This window comes from Chionomys nivalis, chromosome 1, assembly GCF_950005125.1.
Source record: "Chionomys nivalis chromosome 1, mChiNiv1.1, whole genome shotgun sequence".
Classification (NCBI taxonomy): Eukaryota; Metazoa; Chordata; class Mammalia; order Rodentia; family Cricetidae; genus Chionomys; species Chionomys nivalis.
Genome location: NC_080086.1, coordinates 178575948 through 178596611, shown reverse-complemented (window position 1 = coordinate 178596611; position 20664 = coordinate 178575948). Strand labels below are relative to the sequence as shown.

The following is a 20664-nucleotide window of genomic DNA, read 5'->3' as shown; positions in this document are numbered from 1 at the left end:
AACCTTTGCAGGACCAACTCCAAGCCAGGGACTTCTGCAGGGGGGAATCCCGACCAGGATTTACATAAACAGGGCAAAGTTGGTAACCTAAGCCAAAGTAGTCCTGAGACAGCAAACTTGAAAGGAGCAGAGCAAAGCCCAGGAGCACTGAGCTATCTCCAGGAACACCGAGTAACCAATGGGGAAACTAGAACAGTGACACTGACTGTACCATGAGGAACAACCATCTGAGCTTTGGATTTACTGGCACCTAGAATATTAATCAGCAGAATCGCAAACAGCCCCAAGGAGAAAAAAATGAGTAAAAAAGGTAAAAACACACGCAACACCACGGAGAGCAACACAACACCAGTAAAACCTAAAGACCCTACAACAGCAAGACTTGAACAACCAAATATAGATGAAGCAGAAGAAAATGACCTAAAAAATAACTTCAAGAGAAAGTTTGAAACTCTTAAAGGTGAAATGATAAATTCCCTCAACAAAATGGAGGAAAAGACAAACGAAAAATTAGAAGACATCAGCAAATCCCTTAAAGAAAACCAAGAAAAAGCAATCAAACATATGAAAGAAACTATTCAAGACTTGAAAACTGAAATAGAGACAATAAAGAAAACACAAGCAGAGGGAATTATAGAAACAGAAATCATGAGAAAATGATCAGGAACCACAAACTCAAGCATGAACAGCAGAATACAAGAGATGGAAAAGAGACTCTCAAGTGCTGAAGATACAATAGAGGAAATAGACTCATCAGTTAAAGAAAACATTAAATCTAAGAAAAGCTTAACACAAAATATACAGGAAATATGGGACACCATGAAAGGTCAAATCTTAGAATAATAGGTATAGAAGAAGGAGAAGTTCAACTCAAAAGCACAGAAAATATATTTAACAAAATCATAGAAGAAAACTTTTCTTACCCAAAGAAAGATATGCCTATGAAGATACAAGAAGCTTACAGAACACCAAATAGACTGAATCCAAAAAAAAAAAAAAAAAAAAAAAGTCCTCTTGGCACATAATAATCAAAACACTAAACATATAAAGAAAGAATATTAAGAGCTAAAAAGGAAAAAGGCCAAGTAACCTAGAAAGGTAGACCTAATCAGAATTACACCTGACTTCTAATTGGAGACAATGAAAGCCAGAAGGTCATGGGCAAGCATTATGCAAACATTAAGAGACCACGAATGCCAGCCCAGACTACTATACCCAGCAAAACTTTCATTCACCACAGAAGGACATAACAAGATATTCCATGACAAAACTAGATCTCACCAATACCTAGTCACAAATTCAACCCTAGACAAAATACTAGAAGGAGAACTCCAACCCAAGGAAGTTGGCTACATCAACAAAAACACAGACAATTGATGGTCTCATAGCAGCAAATCCCAAAGAAGGGGGAAATGCACAAATTAACAACACCAACAATGAAAACTAAATTAACAGGAGATAGCAATTGCTGGTCATTAATATCCCTTAATGTACATGGACTCAACTCACCTATAAAAAGCCAAAAGCTAACAGATTGGATGTGAAAACAGAATCCATCCTTCTTCTGCACACAAGAAACACATCTCAACCTCAAAGACAAACATCATCTCAGAGTAAAGGGTTGGAAAAAATATTCCAATCAAATGGACCTAAAAAACAAGCAGGAAAAAAAAACACAGCAGGTGTAGCCATCCTAATATCTAACAAAATAGACTTCAAGCTAAAATCAATCAAAAGAGACAAAGAAGGTCATTTCATATTAGTCACGAGAAAAATCCGTCAAAAGGGAATCTCAATACTGAACATCTATGCCCCAAATACAAGGGCACCCTCACCTGTAAAAGAAACACTTCTAAAGCTTAAATCATGCATTAAACCCCACACACTAATAGTGGGAGACTTCAACACTCCTCTCTCACCACTGGACAGGTCAGTCAGACAAAAAAATGAACAGAGAAATAAGAGAACTAACAGATGTTATGACTCAAATGGACTTAACAGACATCTATAGAATATTCCATCCAAACAGAAAAGAATAAACCTTCTTCTCAGCACCTCATGGAACCTTCTCAAAAATTGACCACATACTCGATAACAAAACAAACCTTAACAAATACAGAAAAATTGGAATTACCCAATGTACCTTATCAGATTACCATACTTTAAAACTAGAAGTCAACAGAAATTCTAATTCCAGCAAACCCACAGACACATAGAAATTAAACAATGCTCACATGAATCATTAATGGGTCAAGGAAGAAATAAAGGGAGAAATTAAAGACTTCCTAAAATTCAATCAAAATGACCACACAAAGTACCCAAATTTATAGGACACAATGAAAGCAGTGTTAAGAGGAAAGCTCATACCACTAAATGCCTACATAAAGAAGCTGGAAATCCCACACTCGTGAGTTAACAAAACATTTGAGAACTTTAGAACAAAAAAAAAAGAAAACACACCTAAGAGAACTAGATGACAGGAAATATTCAAATTGAGAGCTGAAATTAACAAAATAGAAACAAAGAAAACAATACCAAGAATCAATGAGACGAAGAGTTGGTTCTTCGAGAAAATCAACAAAATAGACAAACCATTATCTAAAAAAAGGCAGAGAGAGAATAACAAATTAACAAGAATCAGAAACTAAAAGTGGGACATAACAGCAGACATGGAGGAAATACAGAAAATCATCAGGTCATATTTCAAAAACCTGTACTCCACAAAATTGGAAAACTTAAAGGAAATGGACAATTTTCTGGATAAATATCACTTACCAAAATTAAATCAAGATCAGATAAGCAAATTAAACAGACCTATAACTACTGAAGAAATAGAAGCAGTCATCAAGTCTCCCAACAAAAAAAAAAAAGCCCAGGACCAAGTGGTTTCAGCTCAGAATTCTACAAGACTTTCAAAGGAGAACTTATACCAATACTCCTCTAGTTTTTCCACACAATAGAAATGGAAGGAACATTGGCAAACTCTTTTTATGAGACTACAATTACCCTGATACACAAACCACAGAAAGGCATTACTAAGAAAGAGAATTACAGACAAATCTCACTTATGAACATTGATGCAAAAATACTAAATAAAATACTGCAAATCTAATCCAAGAACACATCAGAACCATCATCCACCATGATTAAGTCGGCTTCATCCCAGAGATGCAGGGATGGTTCAACATAGAAAAATCTGTCAATGTAATCCATGTATAAAAAAACTGAAAAATAAAAACCACATGATGATTTCATTAGATGGCAAAAAAGCTTTTGACAAAATACAACATCCCTTCATGATAAAGGTCTTGGGGAGAGCAGGGATATTAGGAACATAACTAAGCGTAATAAAGGCAATATACAGCAAGCCAACAGCCAACATCAAACTAAATAGAGAGAAACTCCCAGTGATTCCATTGAAATCAGAAACAAAACAAAGTTGTCCACTCTCTCCATATCTATTCAATATAGTTCTTGAGGTCCTAGCTAGAGCAATAAGACACCAAAAGGAGATCAAGGGGATACAAATTGAAAAAGAAATCAAACTCTCACTGTTTGATGCTGATATGATAGTTTACATAAGCGATCCCAAAAATTTTACCAAAGAACTTCTATGACTCATAACCATTTTCAGGAATGTAGCAGGATACAAGATTAACTCAAAAAATCAGTAGCCCTCCTGTACACAGATAATAAAAGGGCTGGGGAAGAAATCAGAGAAACAACACCCTTCACAATAGCCACAAATAGCATAAAATATCTTGGAGTAACTCTAGCCAAACAAGTGGAAGACTTGTATGACAAGAACTTAAAATCTTTGAAGAAAAAAAAATTGAAGAAGACGTCAGAAAGTAGAAATATCTCCCATACTCTTGGGTAGGCACAATTAACATAGTAAAAATGGCAATTTTACCAAAAGCAATCTACAGATTCAATGCAATGCCCATTAAAACCCTAGCAGAATTCTTCACAGAACTTGAAAGAACAGTACTCAACTTCATATGGAAAAGCAAAAAATTCAGGATAGCCAAAACACTCCTGTGCAATAAAAAAAAAAAACTTCTGGAGGCATCACAATCCCTGACTTCAAACTCTACTACACAGGTACAGTACTGAAAACAGTCTGGTATTGGCATAAGAACAGACAGGAGGACCAATGGAACCAAATCGAAGACCTGGATATTAATAAACACACCTTCGAACACCTGATTTTTGGCAAAGAAGCAAAAAATATCAAATGGAAAAAAGAAAGCATATTTAACAAATGATAATTGAATAACTGGATATCAACATGTAAAAGAATGAAAATAGACCCATATCTATCATCATGCACAAAACTCAAGTCCAAATGGATTAAAGACCAGCCACACTGAACCTTATAGAAGAGAAAATGGAAAGTACACTTGAACGCATTGGCACAGGAGACTACTTCCTAAATATAACCCCAGCAGCACAGACACTGGAGAAACAATTAATAAATAGGACCTCCTGAAACTGAAAAGCTTCTGTAAAACAAAGGACATGGTCAACAAGACAAAATGACAGCCTACAGAATGGGAAAATATCTTCACCAACCCCATATCAGACAAAGGTCTGATCTCCAAAATATACAAAGAACTCAAGAAATGGGTCATCAAAAAAACAAATAATCCAATAAAAAATGAAGTACAGACCTAAACAGAGAACTCTCAACAGAGGAATCTCAAATGACTGAAAGACACTTAAGGAAATTTTCAACATCCTTAGTCATCAGAGAAATGCAAATCAAAACAACTCTGAGATTCCATCTTTCCTGTAAGAATGGCCAAGATCAAAAACACTGATGACAACTTATGCTGGAAAGGTTGTGGGGAAAAGGGAACACTTCTGCATTGCTGGTGGAAATGCAAGCTGGTACAGCCCCTTTGGACGTCAGTGTGGTGATTTTTCAGAAAATTAGGAAACAACCTTTCTCAAGACCCAGTAATACCACTTTTGGGTATATATCCAAAGGATGCTCAATCGTGCCACAAGGACACATGCTCAACTATGTTCATAGCAGCTTTGTTTGTCATAGCCAGAACCTGGAAACAACCTAAATGCCCCTTTGACGGAAGAATAGATAAGGAAAATGTGGTTCATTTACATAATATAGTACTACACAGCAGAAAAAAAAATAACATCTTGAACTTTGCAGTAAAATGGATGGAGCTAGAAAACATTTTGAGTGAGGTAACCCAGACACAGAACTACAATTATCACATGTACTCACTCATAGGTGGTTTTTAAACATAAAGCAAAGAAAACCAGCCTGCAAACCACAATCCCAGAGAACTTAAACAACGATGAGGACCCTAAGAGAGACATACATAGATCTAATCTACATGGGAATTAGAAAAAGACAAGATCTCCTGAGTAATTTGGGAGCATAGGGACCTTGTGGGAGGGCTGAAGCGGGAGGAGAGAGGCAGGGAGGGGAGCAGAGAGAAATGTAGAGGAAAAATGAAAATTAAAAAAAGAGAAAAAAATCTCAATATCAACAGACTCAATCTGCTAATAAAAAGATACAGAGTAACAGAATGGACATGAACAGGATCCATCCTTCTGCTGTATACAAGAAACACACCTCAACATCAAAGACAGACATTACCTCAGAATAAAGGGTTTGAAAAAGATTTTCCAATCAAATAGACCTAAGAAGCAAGATGGTGTGGCTATCCTAATGTCTTACAAATAGACTTCAACCCAAAATTAATCAAAAGAAATGGAGAAGGATATTTCATATTCATCAAAGGAAAAATCCTCCAAGATGATCTCAGTTCTGAATATCTAGACAGCAAATACAAGGGCACCCACAAAACTAAAGCTGAAATCACTATCAAACCCCACACATTAATTGTGGAAGACTTCAACACCCCACTCACACCAAGGGACATGTCTGCTAGATAGAAATTTAAAGAGAAATAAAGGAAATAACAGTTATGACTCAAATGGACCTAACAGTTATTAATAGGACATTTCACCCAAATACCAATACCTTCTCAGAACCTCGTGGAACTTTCTCCAGAATTGACCACATATTCTGTCACAAAGCAAGCCTTAACAGGTAACAAAAAAAAAATGGAATAACCCCTATATCTTATCAGATCACCAGGATTAAAGTTGGAGTTCAACAATAACACAAGCTACAGAAAGCCTACCAACTCATGGAAACTGAACAACTCAGCTGGATTACCACTGGGTCAAGGAAGAAATAATGAAATTAAAGACTTTCTATAATTCAATGAAAACGAACACACACATACCCAAACTAATTAGACACAATGAGAGCAGCGCTAAGAGGAAAGTTCATAGCACTAACTGCCTTCATAAAGAATTTGGAAAAATTTCATACTAGCTAACAGAACCTTAAAAGCTCTAGGGCAAAAAGAAACAAACACAGCCAAGAGGAGTAGATGGCAGGAAATAATCAATCCGAGGGTTTAAAAAAATCAGTAAAATAAAAACAAAGAGAACAATACAAATAATCAAAGAATAGACAAACCCTTATCTAAACTAACTAAAAGACACAGAGAGAATATCCAAATTAACAAAATCAGAAATGAAAGGGGGGAACATAATAGCAGACACTAAGGAAATTCCGACAATCATTAGATCATACTTCAAAAGCTTGTACTCCACAAAATTGGAAAATCTAAAAGAAATGGACAAATTTCTTGATAGATGCCACAGAACAAAATTAAACCAAGATCAGATGAACAATTTAAACAAATCTCTAACCTCTAGGGAAACAGAAGCAGTCATTAAATGTCTCCCAACCAAAATTAACCCAGGGCCAGATGATTTCAGTGCAAAATTCTACCAGACTTTCAAAAAAAAAGAACTAATACCTCAAATTATTCCCAAATTAGTCCACTTTTTAAATTATTCCACAAAATAGAAACAGAAGGAACACTGACAAATTCATTCTATGAGGCCATAGTTACCCTAATACCCAAGCCATACAAGGACTCAACAAAGATAGAGAATTACAGACCAATTTCCCTCATGAACTTTAATTCAAAAATAATAAAATACTGGCAAACCATATAAGAACACTTCAAAAAGATCATCTACTATGATTAAGTGGGCTTCATTCCAGAGATGCAGGAATGGTTCAACATATGAAAATCTGTCGATGAAATCTACCATATTAACAAACTGAAAGAAAGAAAACACAAGATCATCCCCTTAGATGCTGAAAAAGCCTTTGACGAAATCCAACATCTCTTCATGATAAAAGTCTTGGAGAGATCAGGAATACAGGGAACATATTTAAATACAATAAAAACAATATACAGCAAGATTACAGCCAACATCAAATTAAATGGAGAGAAACTCAAAGTGATTCCACTAAAATCAGGAACAAGACAAAGCTGTCTACTCTCTCCATATCTATTTGATATAGTACTTGAGGTTCTAGCTAGAGCTATAAGACAACAAAAGAAGATCAAGGGGATACAAATTAAAAAGAAGTCAAATTTCCACTATTTGCCTGTGATATGATAGTATGTGTAAGTGACCCCAAAAATTCTACCAAGGAACTCCAATAGCTCATAAACACCTTTAGTGTGACTGAATATAAGATTAACTCAATACACAAATGATAAAAGGGCTGAGAAAGAAATCAGAGAAACAAAATCCTTCCCAATAGCCACAGTCAATATAAAATATCTTGGGGGTAACTCTAACCAAGCAAGTGAAGGGCCTGTTAGACAAGAATGTCAAGTCTTCGGAGAAAGAAATTGGGTAAAATATCACAAGATGCAAAGATCCCCTGTGCACATGGAACACTAGAATTAACATAGTAAAAATGGCCATCTTACCAAAAGCAATCTCTATCTAAATTCCAACACAATTCTTTTTTTTTTCCCAACACAATTCTTTACAGAGCTTGAAAGAACAATACTCAACTTCATATGGAAAAACAAAAAAAATCCAGGCTAGCTAAAACTAACCTGTACAATAAAATAACTGCTGGAGGTATCACCATCCCTGATCTCAAGCTCAACTACAGATCTGTGGTGGTAAAAAACACATGGTATCAGCATAAAACAGACACACTGGTAAGTGGAATCAAATCAAAGATTCAGGCATAAATCCACACTCCTATAGACACTTGATTTTTGAAAGAAAACACACCAGAACACTATCCGATGGGGGAAAAAAAAGAGAGAGAGAGGGCATCTTCAACAAATGGTACTGGCATAACTGAATGTAGGCATGTAAAGGAATGCAAATTGATTCATATTTATCATTCTGCCCAAAACTCAAGAGTCCAAGTGGACCAAAGACCTCAACATAAGTCCAGTTACACTGAACTTGATCAAAGAGAAAGCAGGTAATAATTGAACACATGGGGACAGGAGAAAACTTCCACCAATAGCACAGATGTGATAACTAATAAATGGGACCTCATAAAACTGAAACACTTCTCTAAGGCAAAAGACACTGTCAGTGGGACAAAATGGCAACCTACAGAATAGAAAAAGATCTTCACCAACTCTACATCCGATAGAGGACTAATCTCTAATATATATGAAGAACTCAAGAAACTAGCCATCAACAAACCAAATAAGCTAATTTTAAAAATGAGGTACTGACCTAAGCAGAGAATTCTCAACAGAAGAATCTCAAATGGCAGAGAAACACTTAAAGAAATTTTTATCATACTTAGCCATTAGGGAAATGCAAATCAAAATGACTTTGAGATTGAATCTTACTTTTCAGAATATCTAAGATTAAAAAAAAAAAACACAGGTGACAGTTCTTGCCAATGAGAATGCAGAGTAAGAGAAATACTCATCCATTGCTGATGGAAGTGCAAACTTGTAAGCCACTTGGGAAAGCAATATGACAGTTTCTCAAAAATTGGGAATTGGTCTACCTCAAGACCTAGACATATACCTCAAGACCTGGGCATATGCCCAAAGAATGCCTAATTACACCACAAGGACACTTGCTCAACTATGTTCAGAGCAGCTTTTTTTTAATAGTCTGAACCTGGAAACAACCTAAATGTCCCTCAAATGAGGAATGGATAAAGGAAATGTGGTACATTTTGTACATTTGTAAAATAGGGTATTACTTAGGTGTTAAACACAATAATATCAGGATATTTGAAATCAAATGGATAGAATTAGAAAGAAAAAAAAACATCCTGAGTGAGGTAACCCATACCCAGAGAGACAAATATGGTATGCCCTCACTTACAAGTGGATATTAGCTGTAAAGTAAAAGACATTCATGCTACAATCCACAGACCAGAGAGGCTAGTTAGCAAGAAGGGTCCAACTGGGGGATGCATGGATCTCCAAAGGAAAGGGAAATAGAGATCTCCTAGCAGGATTGGGGGCAGGCTGGCATGGGATCTTGAGGGATCAGGTTGAGGATGGAGGAAAGGGGAGAGTGCTGAGAAAGATGACTGGAAAGGTGGGCTTTATTTTATGACATTGGGTAGAAGTCTGATGTAAGGGAAACTCCCACAAATCTACAAGACGGCCTCAGCTAAGACTCCTGACAGCAGTGGACACATAGCCTGAACTGGCCATCCCCTGGGATCAGATTGGTGACTACCCTCATTGTCAGTGGAGAGCCTTCATCCAGTGACTGATGGAGGCAGATTAAGAGATCCATGATCAAACATGGGGATGAGCTTAGGAAGTCATGCTGAGGAGAGTAAGAAGGGACTGTAGGAACCAGGGAATCAGGGACAGAGAAGGAAAACCCTTATACATAGATAACCTCTCTTGTGGAAACTCACAGTATCTGGCTCAACAAGGGGGAGCCTGCATGGGATGACCTTGGCCCCCTTTATGTATGTGACAGTGTGTAACTTGGTCTATTAGTGGAACTCCTAGCAAAAAGAGCAGGGCTCTCTTGATACTTTGGCTGGCTCTTGGGAACCTGTTCCTCATGCTGAATTGCCCTTGCCCGGTGTGAATACAAGGGGAGGTGCTCGGTCTTGTAGCATCTTGATGCCATGCTTTGCTGATGCTCTTGGGAGGTCTGTCCTTTTCTGAGACAATAAGAAGGGTTGTGGATTGGGGTGGGGCCAGAGGGACAGTAGAGGAGGAAGAGGGAGGAGAGGGAGGAGAGGAGGGAGGGAAGGCTGCAGTCAGGATGTAAAATAAATAATTGATTTTTAAAAAGAGCACAGACTCTAGAAAGTTATTGTAAATCTTCCTTCTGCTATTTCCCTGCTGTCTGGCGTTAAGCAATTAACCATTCTTTATACAATAGCAGTAGGTATAGGAAGTGCTTTGCCAAAGACTATTTCAATAAACATTACAGCAGTTAAAAAAAAATACTAATTGTCCCTAGCTTAAAGAGTGGCTACCAGTTCATACATATATTTACAACAAAATTCTATTTTCTGAATATATAGCAAAGAAGTACATGTGTATATAATGAAAAACAGGTTAGAGCTAATGGTTCTCAACCTGTGGGTTTTAACCCCTTGGGTCCCATATCAGACATTTACACTATTATTCAAAACAGTAGCAAAATTACAGTTATAAAGTAGCAATGAAATAATTTTATGGTGGGGGTAACCACAACATGAGGAGCTGTATTAAAAGGTCACGCCATTGGGGAAGTTGAAAAGCACTGGGCAAGACCATTATTGTATCTGGAAGCACGGAGGAGAATTTTTCACTGTGTAGACCTTCACGTAGACTTGCACTAGATAATGTCTACCCAATGGAGTCTCCATGGACTTCCTGAACATGAGCACAGGTGATTCCCCACAGCTAAGTACACTGCGAGATTGATTTTCCCCTGAAATAACTAACCTTGGAGAGCAAGGAGAAAAATATTCTTTTATTCTCTGTTTTAATCCATCTGGCCACATCCAAATTTCTCTTGAGTATATGCCAAAGAATAATTGTCCATTTTTAAAAATCCCTCTCCAAAAAAAAGCTAGAAGGCCTCTCATGGAACATCAAAAACAATGTACTTTTGTGTAGAGAATCACTTGTAAAAGCAGTTAACAGGGTAGTGCTCAGACTAATGGAATTCATGGTATCTGGAAATTTCCACCAGCATGCATTCCTAGATGCCACCCGTGAGCTGGTGAGGAACATATGTCTAACACAGCAACATGCCCTTCACTGGATTCCAAAGCTAGAGTTTCTGAACTTTTTCACTAACATAAACACTATAACAATAAGATGACGCTAGACATAATATCTTCAGAGTAAAGGGAAAGATGCCAGTCTAAAAGAGTCAATATTAAAAGAAAGGACATTTTGAAATTAAAAATAAATAAGTAGGATATGTATTAGTAAGGGCTGCTTTTGAACTTGTTAAACTCATGAAGGCTCCAAAAGAAGCTTTTAAAGTAATATAAAAACTTTCCCCTTCTTACGTAAAAAACCAGGCAACATCAGTAGGGAATCTCTTGGACAGCCTTGGCCAGCAACAACTCAACAGAGGGCTTCTCCTATCTCATACTGGGTGGGGGTTGTTCAGTGGTCTTTGGCTCTTAGAGGGAGCACCATCAGTCCAGGTCAGAAAAATTCATGAAAACTATATACTTACATTTATACAGAGAATGGCATGCATTAGAGTATTTTTAAAGGCAAATGGCTAATAAGACAATCCTTTATGGCTTTTTCAGACGTTCATATTGTTATTTTAGCCATTTCCCTCCTCCTGTGTTACCTCCCCACACCTAGGGAGCCTCCTCTTTCCCTTCATCCCTTATCAGATCACTTGCATCTGTATATTCCTCTTTAGCCTCCTCCTACCTCCTTCAGTATTTACCTCTCATCCCCTCCACAGGATCCCCCCTTTCCCATTTCCCTGATCAGAAAAGCTGTACCCTAGTATGCCCCTCTCTATTATTCTCCATTCCCACTGCACTGCCAACAGTCCCCATTTACTCTCTGTAGTTACTGCAGGCTGTGTACTCACACCTGAAGGCTAGGAGTTTCCAATGAAAGAGGACATACGTTTGTCTTTCTGGATGTGAATTGCCTAACTCAATATGATCTTTTCAGGTTGCTATTGCCCTTAGTTGCCACCCAGAGGTGCACAGTACGCCCCTATTGCTGAAGACACTATATACACTTCAGAAACGAGATCCAAAGACCCCTGAGCTGGGACTGACCTGAATGCTCTCTCCCTGAAGCCTAGCTTTTATGGTACCAAAAGGCATCCTACAAACTTCCAAAGAAGAGAAATAAGCAACAATCCTACCCAGACATGCCTATGAATCACAACAATAAGAAACATGCTATGACAACCCCAAGAGTGCAATAACAGCACACATAAATTGGTAGCAACCAAGAGCCTTCTAATTGGATTTAAGACTTGCCCAACAAGAGACAGACCATGCCTTGTACTGGAAAGATAGATAGATAGATAGATAGATAGATAGATAGATAGATAGATAGATAGATAGATAGATGATAGATAGATAGATAGATAGATAGATAGATAGATATAGATGATAGATAGACAGATGATGATGATGATGAAGATAGATGGATAGATAGATAGATATGATAGATAGACAGATGATGATAGATAGATAGATAGATAGATAGATAGATAGATAGATAGATAGATATGATAGATAGACAGATGATGATGATGATAGATAGATAGATAGATAGATAGATAGATAGATAGATAGATAGATAGATAGATAGATAGATAGATAGAGATAGATGATAGATAGACAGATGATGATGATGATGAAGAAGATGAAGATAGATAGATAGATAGATAGATAGATAGATAGATAGATAGAGATAAATGATAGAGAGATGAGATAGATAGATAGATAGATAGATAGATAGATAGATAGATAGATAGATAGATAATTTTGCTCATACCCAAATGATGATAGATAATAGATACTTTTCTAAGTTATCTATAAGAGATCAATTAGGCTGGAAGTTAAATGATGAAAAAAAGATAAATCATCCAAACACTAAAATATTGGGGAGATTACATAAGTATCAGAGAAGTCAAACCGCCATGTCATGCACGACTTCAATTCGTCATAGAAACCCCCATTTGACTGTACTGGTATAAGGGGAACCAGTAAGGGACAGAAGAGTTGAAAAGTCTAAAAATGGCCAAAGGCTACACCAAAACACCTGAGGAAAGTCCTTGGGCAGCAGGGAGAATTAGCAAAATTTTTAATTCTGGTTATTGGTATGGAGTCTGGTTATTTATATGGAAAGATACTCAGGATGACTGTGCTTAGGAGCAGTAAAACACTTTTCATGTTGCTCTGCCTTGAGTTGCCATGACTTGGGAAAATGCACAGAGAAGAACAGGCTTATCCATCTAATTTTCCGTGTTTGACCCCAGTGAACACTATATTACCGCATTCAGCCGGCGAGCGTGTAACTCTGCTGCTGTAAAGTATCTTCCCGGCTTGAGAAGTTTATCGGTCATGTTTGATACATACACCCCAATTTTATTCATCTGAGTGGATGTTGTATTTGTAGTCTGCTGCATCTTTTTCCTCTGAAAAACTGTCTGAAATAAAAGCATTAAAAATAAGCACCTACTACATAATTCCAATTGTAAAGAAAATCTTACAAACATCTGTGAGTGAAAAGGGTGTTTCTACGTGTTTACATTACTCTTTCTTTGTTACATTACTTGTCATACAAATAGTGACTCAGGCGTGGATAAAGTCCTGAGTGAGGGTGTATTGTACATGAACATAGCATGCCAAGGACCCAAGGCCTCAGACCCATGGAAACGACAAAACCTTCCCCAGGACAGACTTGGTCAAAGTAATGATTTGCACAGCATGTGCAGAAAACATCAACCACAGCTTCCTCTTCTCAGGTGACTGCAGCCAGACACTGCTCCCCACGAGACCCCTACAGACTAGCTGACTCCTTCTTCAGCCGCATATAATAAACAACATCCTCCTTCCACAGTACATTCCACGGTCCATGGTATATAATAAACGACCGAGTTTCCGGGCAGCTGGTGAATCTCCATCAGAGCGTATGATGCACCACCAGAACCCCACTTTCCTGTTTGTTCTTCATTACCTGTCACCCCAGTAAGGTCAATCCCAAAGTTGTTCAGGTTGTGACACAATTAGAAAATTTGGAGGGAGTCTTACAGTATACAATGTCACCCACAAAAACAGGACAATAAAAACATTACCTGGGTGTCCCTACAAAAGAGAGAGGGTTTCTCAGGAATCTTTTTGGGTACAGTTTGTGTTCCGGCATTGTGGTACTCTACTCCTGTTATTTTATGTCTAAATCCACCAAGAAATGGTTTGTGGAAGTCAGATTTTACTATCTCAACAGCTACCTCCTCGTAGCGATCGGTGCCTGAGGAGATGAAAACCAAGACTGAAGGGAAAGTTCAACCTAAGGATGCTCTGAAATACTGTCTGCAAAGACACCAGAGGACTCACCAGTCTGGATGGTGACAGTGATGATCTTGGAGCCCTCACTCAAGCCTTCTACTCTTCTGATTGGATATTGATCAGGATGTGTGGAAAATATCTCCAACTGGACAATTTCTCGTGGTTTAATTCCATATTGTATTAGACTCTCATTATTCCCAACAACTATTCCTGAGAAAATGAAAGTGTTGAGATGTTTTATGGCAAAGAAATGGTCGTTTCTGTTCCTGCTTACTTTAAATTGAGAAAATTGTGTATGTTTAAGTTGTACCATATGATGCTTCAATCAACATGTGCCCAGGCTATGAAATGGTTAAATCAAGTGAATAAATCCAATACCTCACACACATATTTTACTGTCTTATTTTCAAGTACATAATACCTGCTGTTAACTATAGTCACCGTAATATACAGCAATCAGTCCGGCATTCCTACTTTAAGGAAATGGAAAATATCAAAGATGCTTGTAGGAAGACATGTCAGTAAATTACTAGATGCAGTATTAGTGACTCCGACCTCATGCTATAATGTTAGTACAGAAAAGTCCACAAGACAGTGACTGTAGTTCAAAACAACTTAATATTTTGTATAGGTAACTAAAAAAAAATAGAGATGGAAATTTTGATTGTCTTGCTCTAATTGGTTTATATTTTACATCTTGTTGAAGCATCATGCCATACGACATAAACAGGCATGTGATTATATATCAATGAGAAATGAATCCAGTCATGGTGGCCCACGGTTGTAATCTTACCAAGGGAGAGGCTGAGGCAGAGGAATCATCAACCTAAGAGTTCAAGTACAACCTAAGCTAAATAGTGACTTCTAGGATGGGTTACAGTGTGAGACCCTGGCTAGGAGATGGAGATGCACGATTAACTCTGCACAGTGTTGATGCACCACATAATCATCCTGTGTCCCATAAGTGAATAAATAAAATGAAAAGAAGCAAAACCCCATAATAGGGACAGTTAGTGGATTTATTAAGAAGTAATGCAGTATTATAAATAGAGCTACTCGCCAACCCTTCAAAATACATAAACATAAAAATATAAATATTTAAATATATAATAACCATGAAACTCTATAAACACTTGAAAATAAAACCATTTTCTAGTATGTGCAGAATCACATACCATTTTCTGTTTACGGAAAAGACTACACAGGCCGTGTCAAAATGGGCGCAGCATGGTCTGTCACTCTAGGAACTGGAATAGCAAGCAAGCAGATCCCCGCACTAGCCAATCCACCCTCCAGTGTAGAAAAGCATCGGCTCAGAATTCCAAGGAATCATTCATTTCCTTTCTCTTCCAACAGAGTCATATGCAATTAATGTCAGATGGAGTCAAGCTTCACCAGACATCACTCCTGTTAACATTGCTTCAACTCGTCCTCATTCCTCCCTGCTCGGCACTGACACTGGTGTACTCAGGTAAGCAGCTTATAATTTCCTGGTTTATGGGATATAAAAATACAACAAAGGACTGAGAACGGTCCAGTTGGTAATGTGCTTACTGCACAGCCTAAGGATTTGGCTTCACGTCCTCAAAATGCACTCACATCTGCAAGCCGGCAGTGGCGAAGAGGATTCTGGGTCTTGCTCCCTAGTTGGTCTAGTCAAATCAGTGGACTCCTGGTTGAGTGAATCTACTTGTGACAGGTTGAACAGTGGCATCAAGAGGAGCCCACATCCTCATCCTTAGGACCTCATCTTACAGAGCCACAATGACTGCAGACTTGAGCAAGGACTTGAAATGGAGAGCTAATCCTCACTGTGTAGCTGTGCCCTGCAGCACATATGCCCTTGTTAGAGAATGGTAAAGAAAGACTTGACTCAGGGGAAAGGCAATGTGATGGAAGCTGAGTGAGATCTGTCTAAATGTGTGTGCCTTTGGGGATGGATGAACGACCAAGGAGACACTGAACGCCAGGCCCGCACCTCTAGAAGCAGGAACATCAGGCAAGTAGATTTCCCTCCAGATACCCCAGCTAGAGAGCAGCCCCACAGACACCTTAACTTGGTCCCACTAAAAATGACATAGGACCTCTATCCTCCAGAATTGTAAAGGAAGTTTACTTTGTAACTCTAAATTATATTAATCATTACAGCAGCCATGGAAAACTAGCACAGGTTCCCTAAGCAATCTGTGTTCCTATGTTCTTTTCTAGAGTGGGCGCAGACCCTTCAGGCTTGAGCTACAGTTCTTGTGCTGAAAGAAAGCACCCATTTTGCATTTGAGTTAATATCTTGCAGTTTAAACTTCCCTCTTTGGTATTGTACATTTCAAACTCAGCCACTTATTAGCACATCAACTTTATAGGAGTTCACGGAGTTTACTTTCCAAATAGTTAGTAGTAATATATAGCTCCCTCAAAGAGTTGCTGTGTAAATTAAACGATGAAATAAGCAGAATATTTTATAGAAGTACTAACACATGCTAAGGACTCAGCCATTGTGATCGTCATCATCATTTTTATTGGTAATCACTTTAGGCTTTTAAATTTTAATTTAGAACTAAATTTATTCTCTGGAAACTTGTTGTAACATCTTTATAAGTCAATACAAAAAAAAACATTTTAGTGAAAACAGGATTTGTTTATATTTGTCCAATATAAACATATCAGCTATGCTAACCTGGTAGACTATCCAGTCACAAAGAATTTATCTAATTACCACGTGAGGATGAATGACTGAAGTAGAGAGTTTCGACAACATCCACAAAATGTATGTAAATTTTAAATTGTGAAAATTTCCTTAATGTACAGAAATTCGTGCTGCCTTCTTCACTGCCCATTTCCGTCCAGTCTCATTTCCCCTCCACTCACTCAAAAGCTTACCAAGTGTCCCCATCCATTTGGAACTCACTGCTCAATTGACTGAAGCATCCTATAGCCACCCAGGTTCCTTCTTCTGTAATATTCAAGTCTGAGTGAATAAGGCCCTGAGAACATCTCCATGGTATGTAGAAACCACCCCCGTGCAATCCTTCCCTGTTGGTCTGTAAATGACTTGAGGGCACGAACCATGCTTCATGATTCTGAGGATGTACAGTTTTATCCAAAGGATGTAGACTAAAACATTTACAGAAATGTGTTGAATGAACTAATGTATAATCACATTGTAATACTGAAATAGTAAATACTTCCGATAGTTTTTTGTTGTTTTGTTTTGTTTTTGTTGAGCTCTACATTTTTCTCTGCTCCTCTCTCTGCCTCTTTCCTCCCCTTCAACTCTCCCCCAAGGTCCCCATGCTCCCAATTTACTCAGAGATCTTGTATTTTTCTACTTCTCATGTAGATTAGACCAATGTATGTCTCTCTTAGGGTCCTCATGGCTGTCTAGGTTCTCTGGGATTGTGATTTGTGGGCTGATTTTCTTTGCTTTATGTTTAAATATCACTTATGAGTGAGTACATGTGATAATTGTCTTTCTGGGTCTGGGTTACCTTGCTCAAAATGATGTTTTCTAGCTCCATCCATTTTCCTGCAAAATTCAAACTGTCGTTATTTTTTTCTGCTGTGTAATACTCCATTGTGTAAATGTAAGATAGTTTTAAAATCAAAGGTCTTCGGTAATTTCCGTGTTAAAACCAGCAGAGATTTGCTAAATGTATTAGCCTTCACACTTACCTGCATGAGTTATTTGCAGTACATAATGTGGGATACGCAATAGGCGTGCAAAGTGCTCCTTGAGGAATCTAAATGGAACATCAACTCTAAAAGGCATTATGATCTCCTGGGCTGCAGAAACAAGTACGATTTTTACTGTAAGCAAAAAGAGAAAAAGAATGACCATCGTCAAACAGCAGGGATCAGCGACCTGTTTCTAGAGACGGGGAAAGCAGGACATGGTTTGGTTTGGCTTTAATCACTATGCATGTGGTATAAGTTACAACATCAGGAATTACTGAAATATCCAAAATGGCACCAAAAAAATCACATGGAGTAACTAATTTGAGAGCTACTGGGTTCTGTCCGGTGAGAATGGCTCGCTTCACGGTCTCCGCCGGCTCTTTGCCGTTTCGACCGTGCAGGCACAGCCGCATCTGAGCTGCCTCTTCTGAGCCCTAGAGCTGCATGTCACCAAAGTCAGCTGCTGCTGTTCAGGTAGGCTAGAAAGGCAGGGGAAGTGCAGGGACATGAGAGGGAAAAGGAGCCCCTTTCCTCTCCGCTGTCTGCCTCTTGCTGGGTGAGAAGCAAGGATTCCAGTACAATTGAAACTGCTTACAGCCTTTCTGCCCGCCCGCCCAGCTCCAAGCCTACAGGTCTAGGAATCTCGCGAGAAAACCCATATGTAGAGAAAAGTCACACACTAAATCAACCCCTTTACACAATTCTACTGGCTCGTGGGTTTTTTTTTTTTTCCTTGATTTTTCGAGACAGGGTTTCTCCGTAGCTTTTGGTTCCTGTCCTGGAACTAGCTCTGTAGACCAGGCTGGTCTCGAACTCACAGAGATCCGCCTGCCTCTGCCTCCCGAGTGCTGGGATTAAAGACGTGTGCCACCACCGCCCTGCTCGTGGTTCTTTTTTTATCAGACTATAATTCCACCCAATATATCTCTGAGGCTATCCTATAATCTCACTTAAAAAGAGAGAGAAAAGGAAATAAGTGTTCCTTGGAAGCCTTTTGAAGTGCAACTTGAAAGCTACAAAAACGGTATATGTGGCAAACAGTAAGACAGTGAGGATTCTGCTCCCAAGTCTGTGCCCATGCTGGCAGGCGTAGCTTATTTTATCCCCGAGCGCCTCTCTTTCCCCTGACCTTCATGCTTAAAGCTGGCAGGGAAATATCTTTAATAAATTCCCCAACTCTGAACCATCTTGGCTTGTTCTGAAATTCCTTCTGTGTTGAAGTTATGGATCCTGGTTTGCCTTAAGTTGAATGAGGTCCTTAAAAGATTGTGGGAGCTCTTTGGACACTGAGGAAGACGGTAGGAGCTGTCTCTGCCCCTCATTGCTGTTACTGCTGTTAAATCAGATCCCATGTTCTTTTCGCTATGGGAGGAAATTCTCAAAATGCACTGGTAAAGAGTAAGCAGAGCAGTGAGCAGTGATGTAATCGTTGCGTTGCTGCCCCCAGCTCTGTTACCAAGTACTGACAACACGTCCACGTTGTTCTATGTATGCCATTAAAGCTGACCTACAAAAAAAGCCGAAATGTCTTTTCCTGGACTGTATATACTGTTTGTAGCAGCCAAAAAACAAACAAACATGTAAAAGCAGCGTGGTATGTAAGGGACTACCCCATGCAAATGAGGATCTGAATTCCACGTTCATACTATCCCTTGCTAGCTATGAACAACAATTAACTCCAAATCTTCAAGCCAAACAAAAATACAATAAATTTACTCAGAACCTGTTCCCATTTTTCAGGGTTCCTAAATATTTTAATACTTATTCTATTTGAAATACACACACACACTCACACACACACACACATGAATTTTAAACTGAACATTTAAACCTTTCAATTGAAGCTAAACAAAAATTACCCTTTGAAATCAAGTAATAAAATGTCTGGTCTCCTACAGCTACTACCTGTTGCTAAAGATTCTCTTATTGTTGCCTGCAGAGTCTCCTTGATAGATTTTATTTCATTCAGAAACAGCAGGGGTTCCTCTTCTGTACTCTGACTCTCTGGTCGTTGCTGTTCTTCTTCCCAAGACTGCGGCATGTTTCCAGCAGACACGACCTCTTCCCTGGGTTTGGCCTCAGAAGATCTTGCAGTCGAGGTGCTGTGCTCACTCCGCGCCTCTGTGGTTTCCTCGCTCTCAGTGGTTAGGGCCTCGATTTCAGACTCTTGCTCCACAGAAATATCTGACTCTTCGGCTTCTTCTGAAGGCCGAGGGATGCTGATGACATCGGCAGTCGGTTCACTGTCTGCCATGGAGGCTGTGGAGGCTGCCACCTTCTGAGGCTCGACGTGCTCCTCTGGGTCAGACATTTTCCTGAATTAAGACAAATAGTTAAAGTTACTACACATAGAGAAGTTTCTCGCGGCACCTGGACAGATGGCTCTGTGGTTTAAAGGCATTTACTGATCGTGCAGAGGACCTGGGTTTGGCTCCCCAGCACCACAAGGTGGTCTCGAGTCTGAAACTTCAGCTGCAGGGGATCTGATGCCTTCTTCTGGCATCCACGAATACCAGACACACATTCGGTGCACATACCTAGACGCAGACAAAGCTCTCAGAAGCCTGAAATGCTGATCCTTATATTTTAAGGTTTATTTTCTTACTAGTGAGAGGGAT

The 20664-nt window shown here is 38.8% G+C and overlaps 1 protein-coding gene across 1 annotated transcript in view; it reads right to left on the bottom strand.

Moving 5' to 3' along the window:
- Iqub (IQ motif and ubiquitin domain containing) overlaps positions 1-20664 on the bottom strand; it is a 62457-nt gene that overhangs the window by 37666 nt on the left and 4127 nt on the right. The window contains exons 2-6 of the mRNA XM_057778456.1: positions 19952-20361; positions 18044-18178; positions 14423-14584; positions 14164-14336; positions 13360-13515 (exon numbers count right to left, since the gene is read on the bottom strand). Of these exons, the coding sequence (XP_057634439.1) occupies positions 13360-13515; positions 14164-14336; positions 14423-14584; positions 18044-18178; positions 19952-20357 (1032 nt within the window). The 5' untranslated portion in view covers positions 20358-20361. The remainder of the gene's footprint in view (positions 1-13359; positions 13516-14163; positions 14337-14422; positions 14585-18043; positions 18179-19951; positions 20362-20664) is intronic.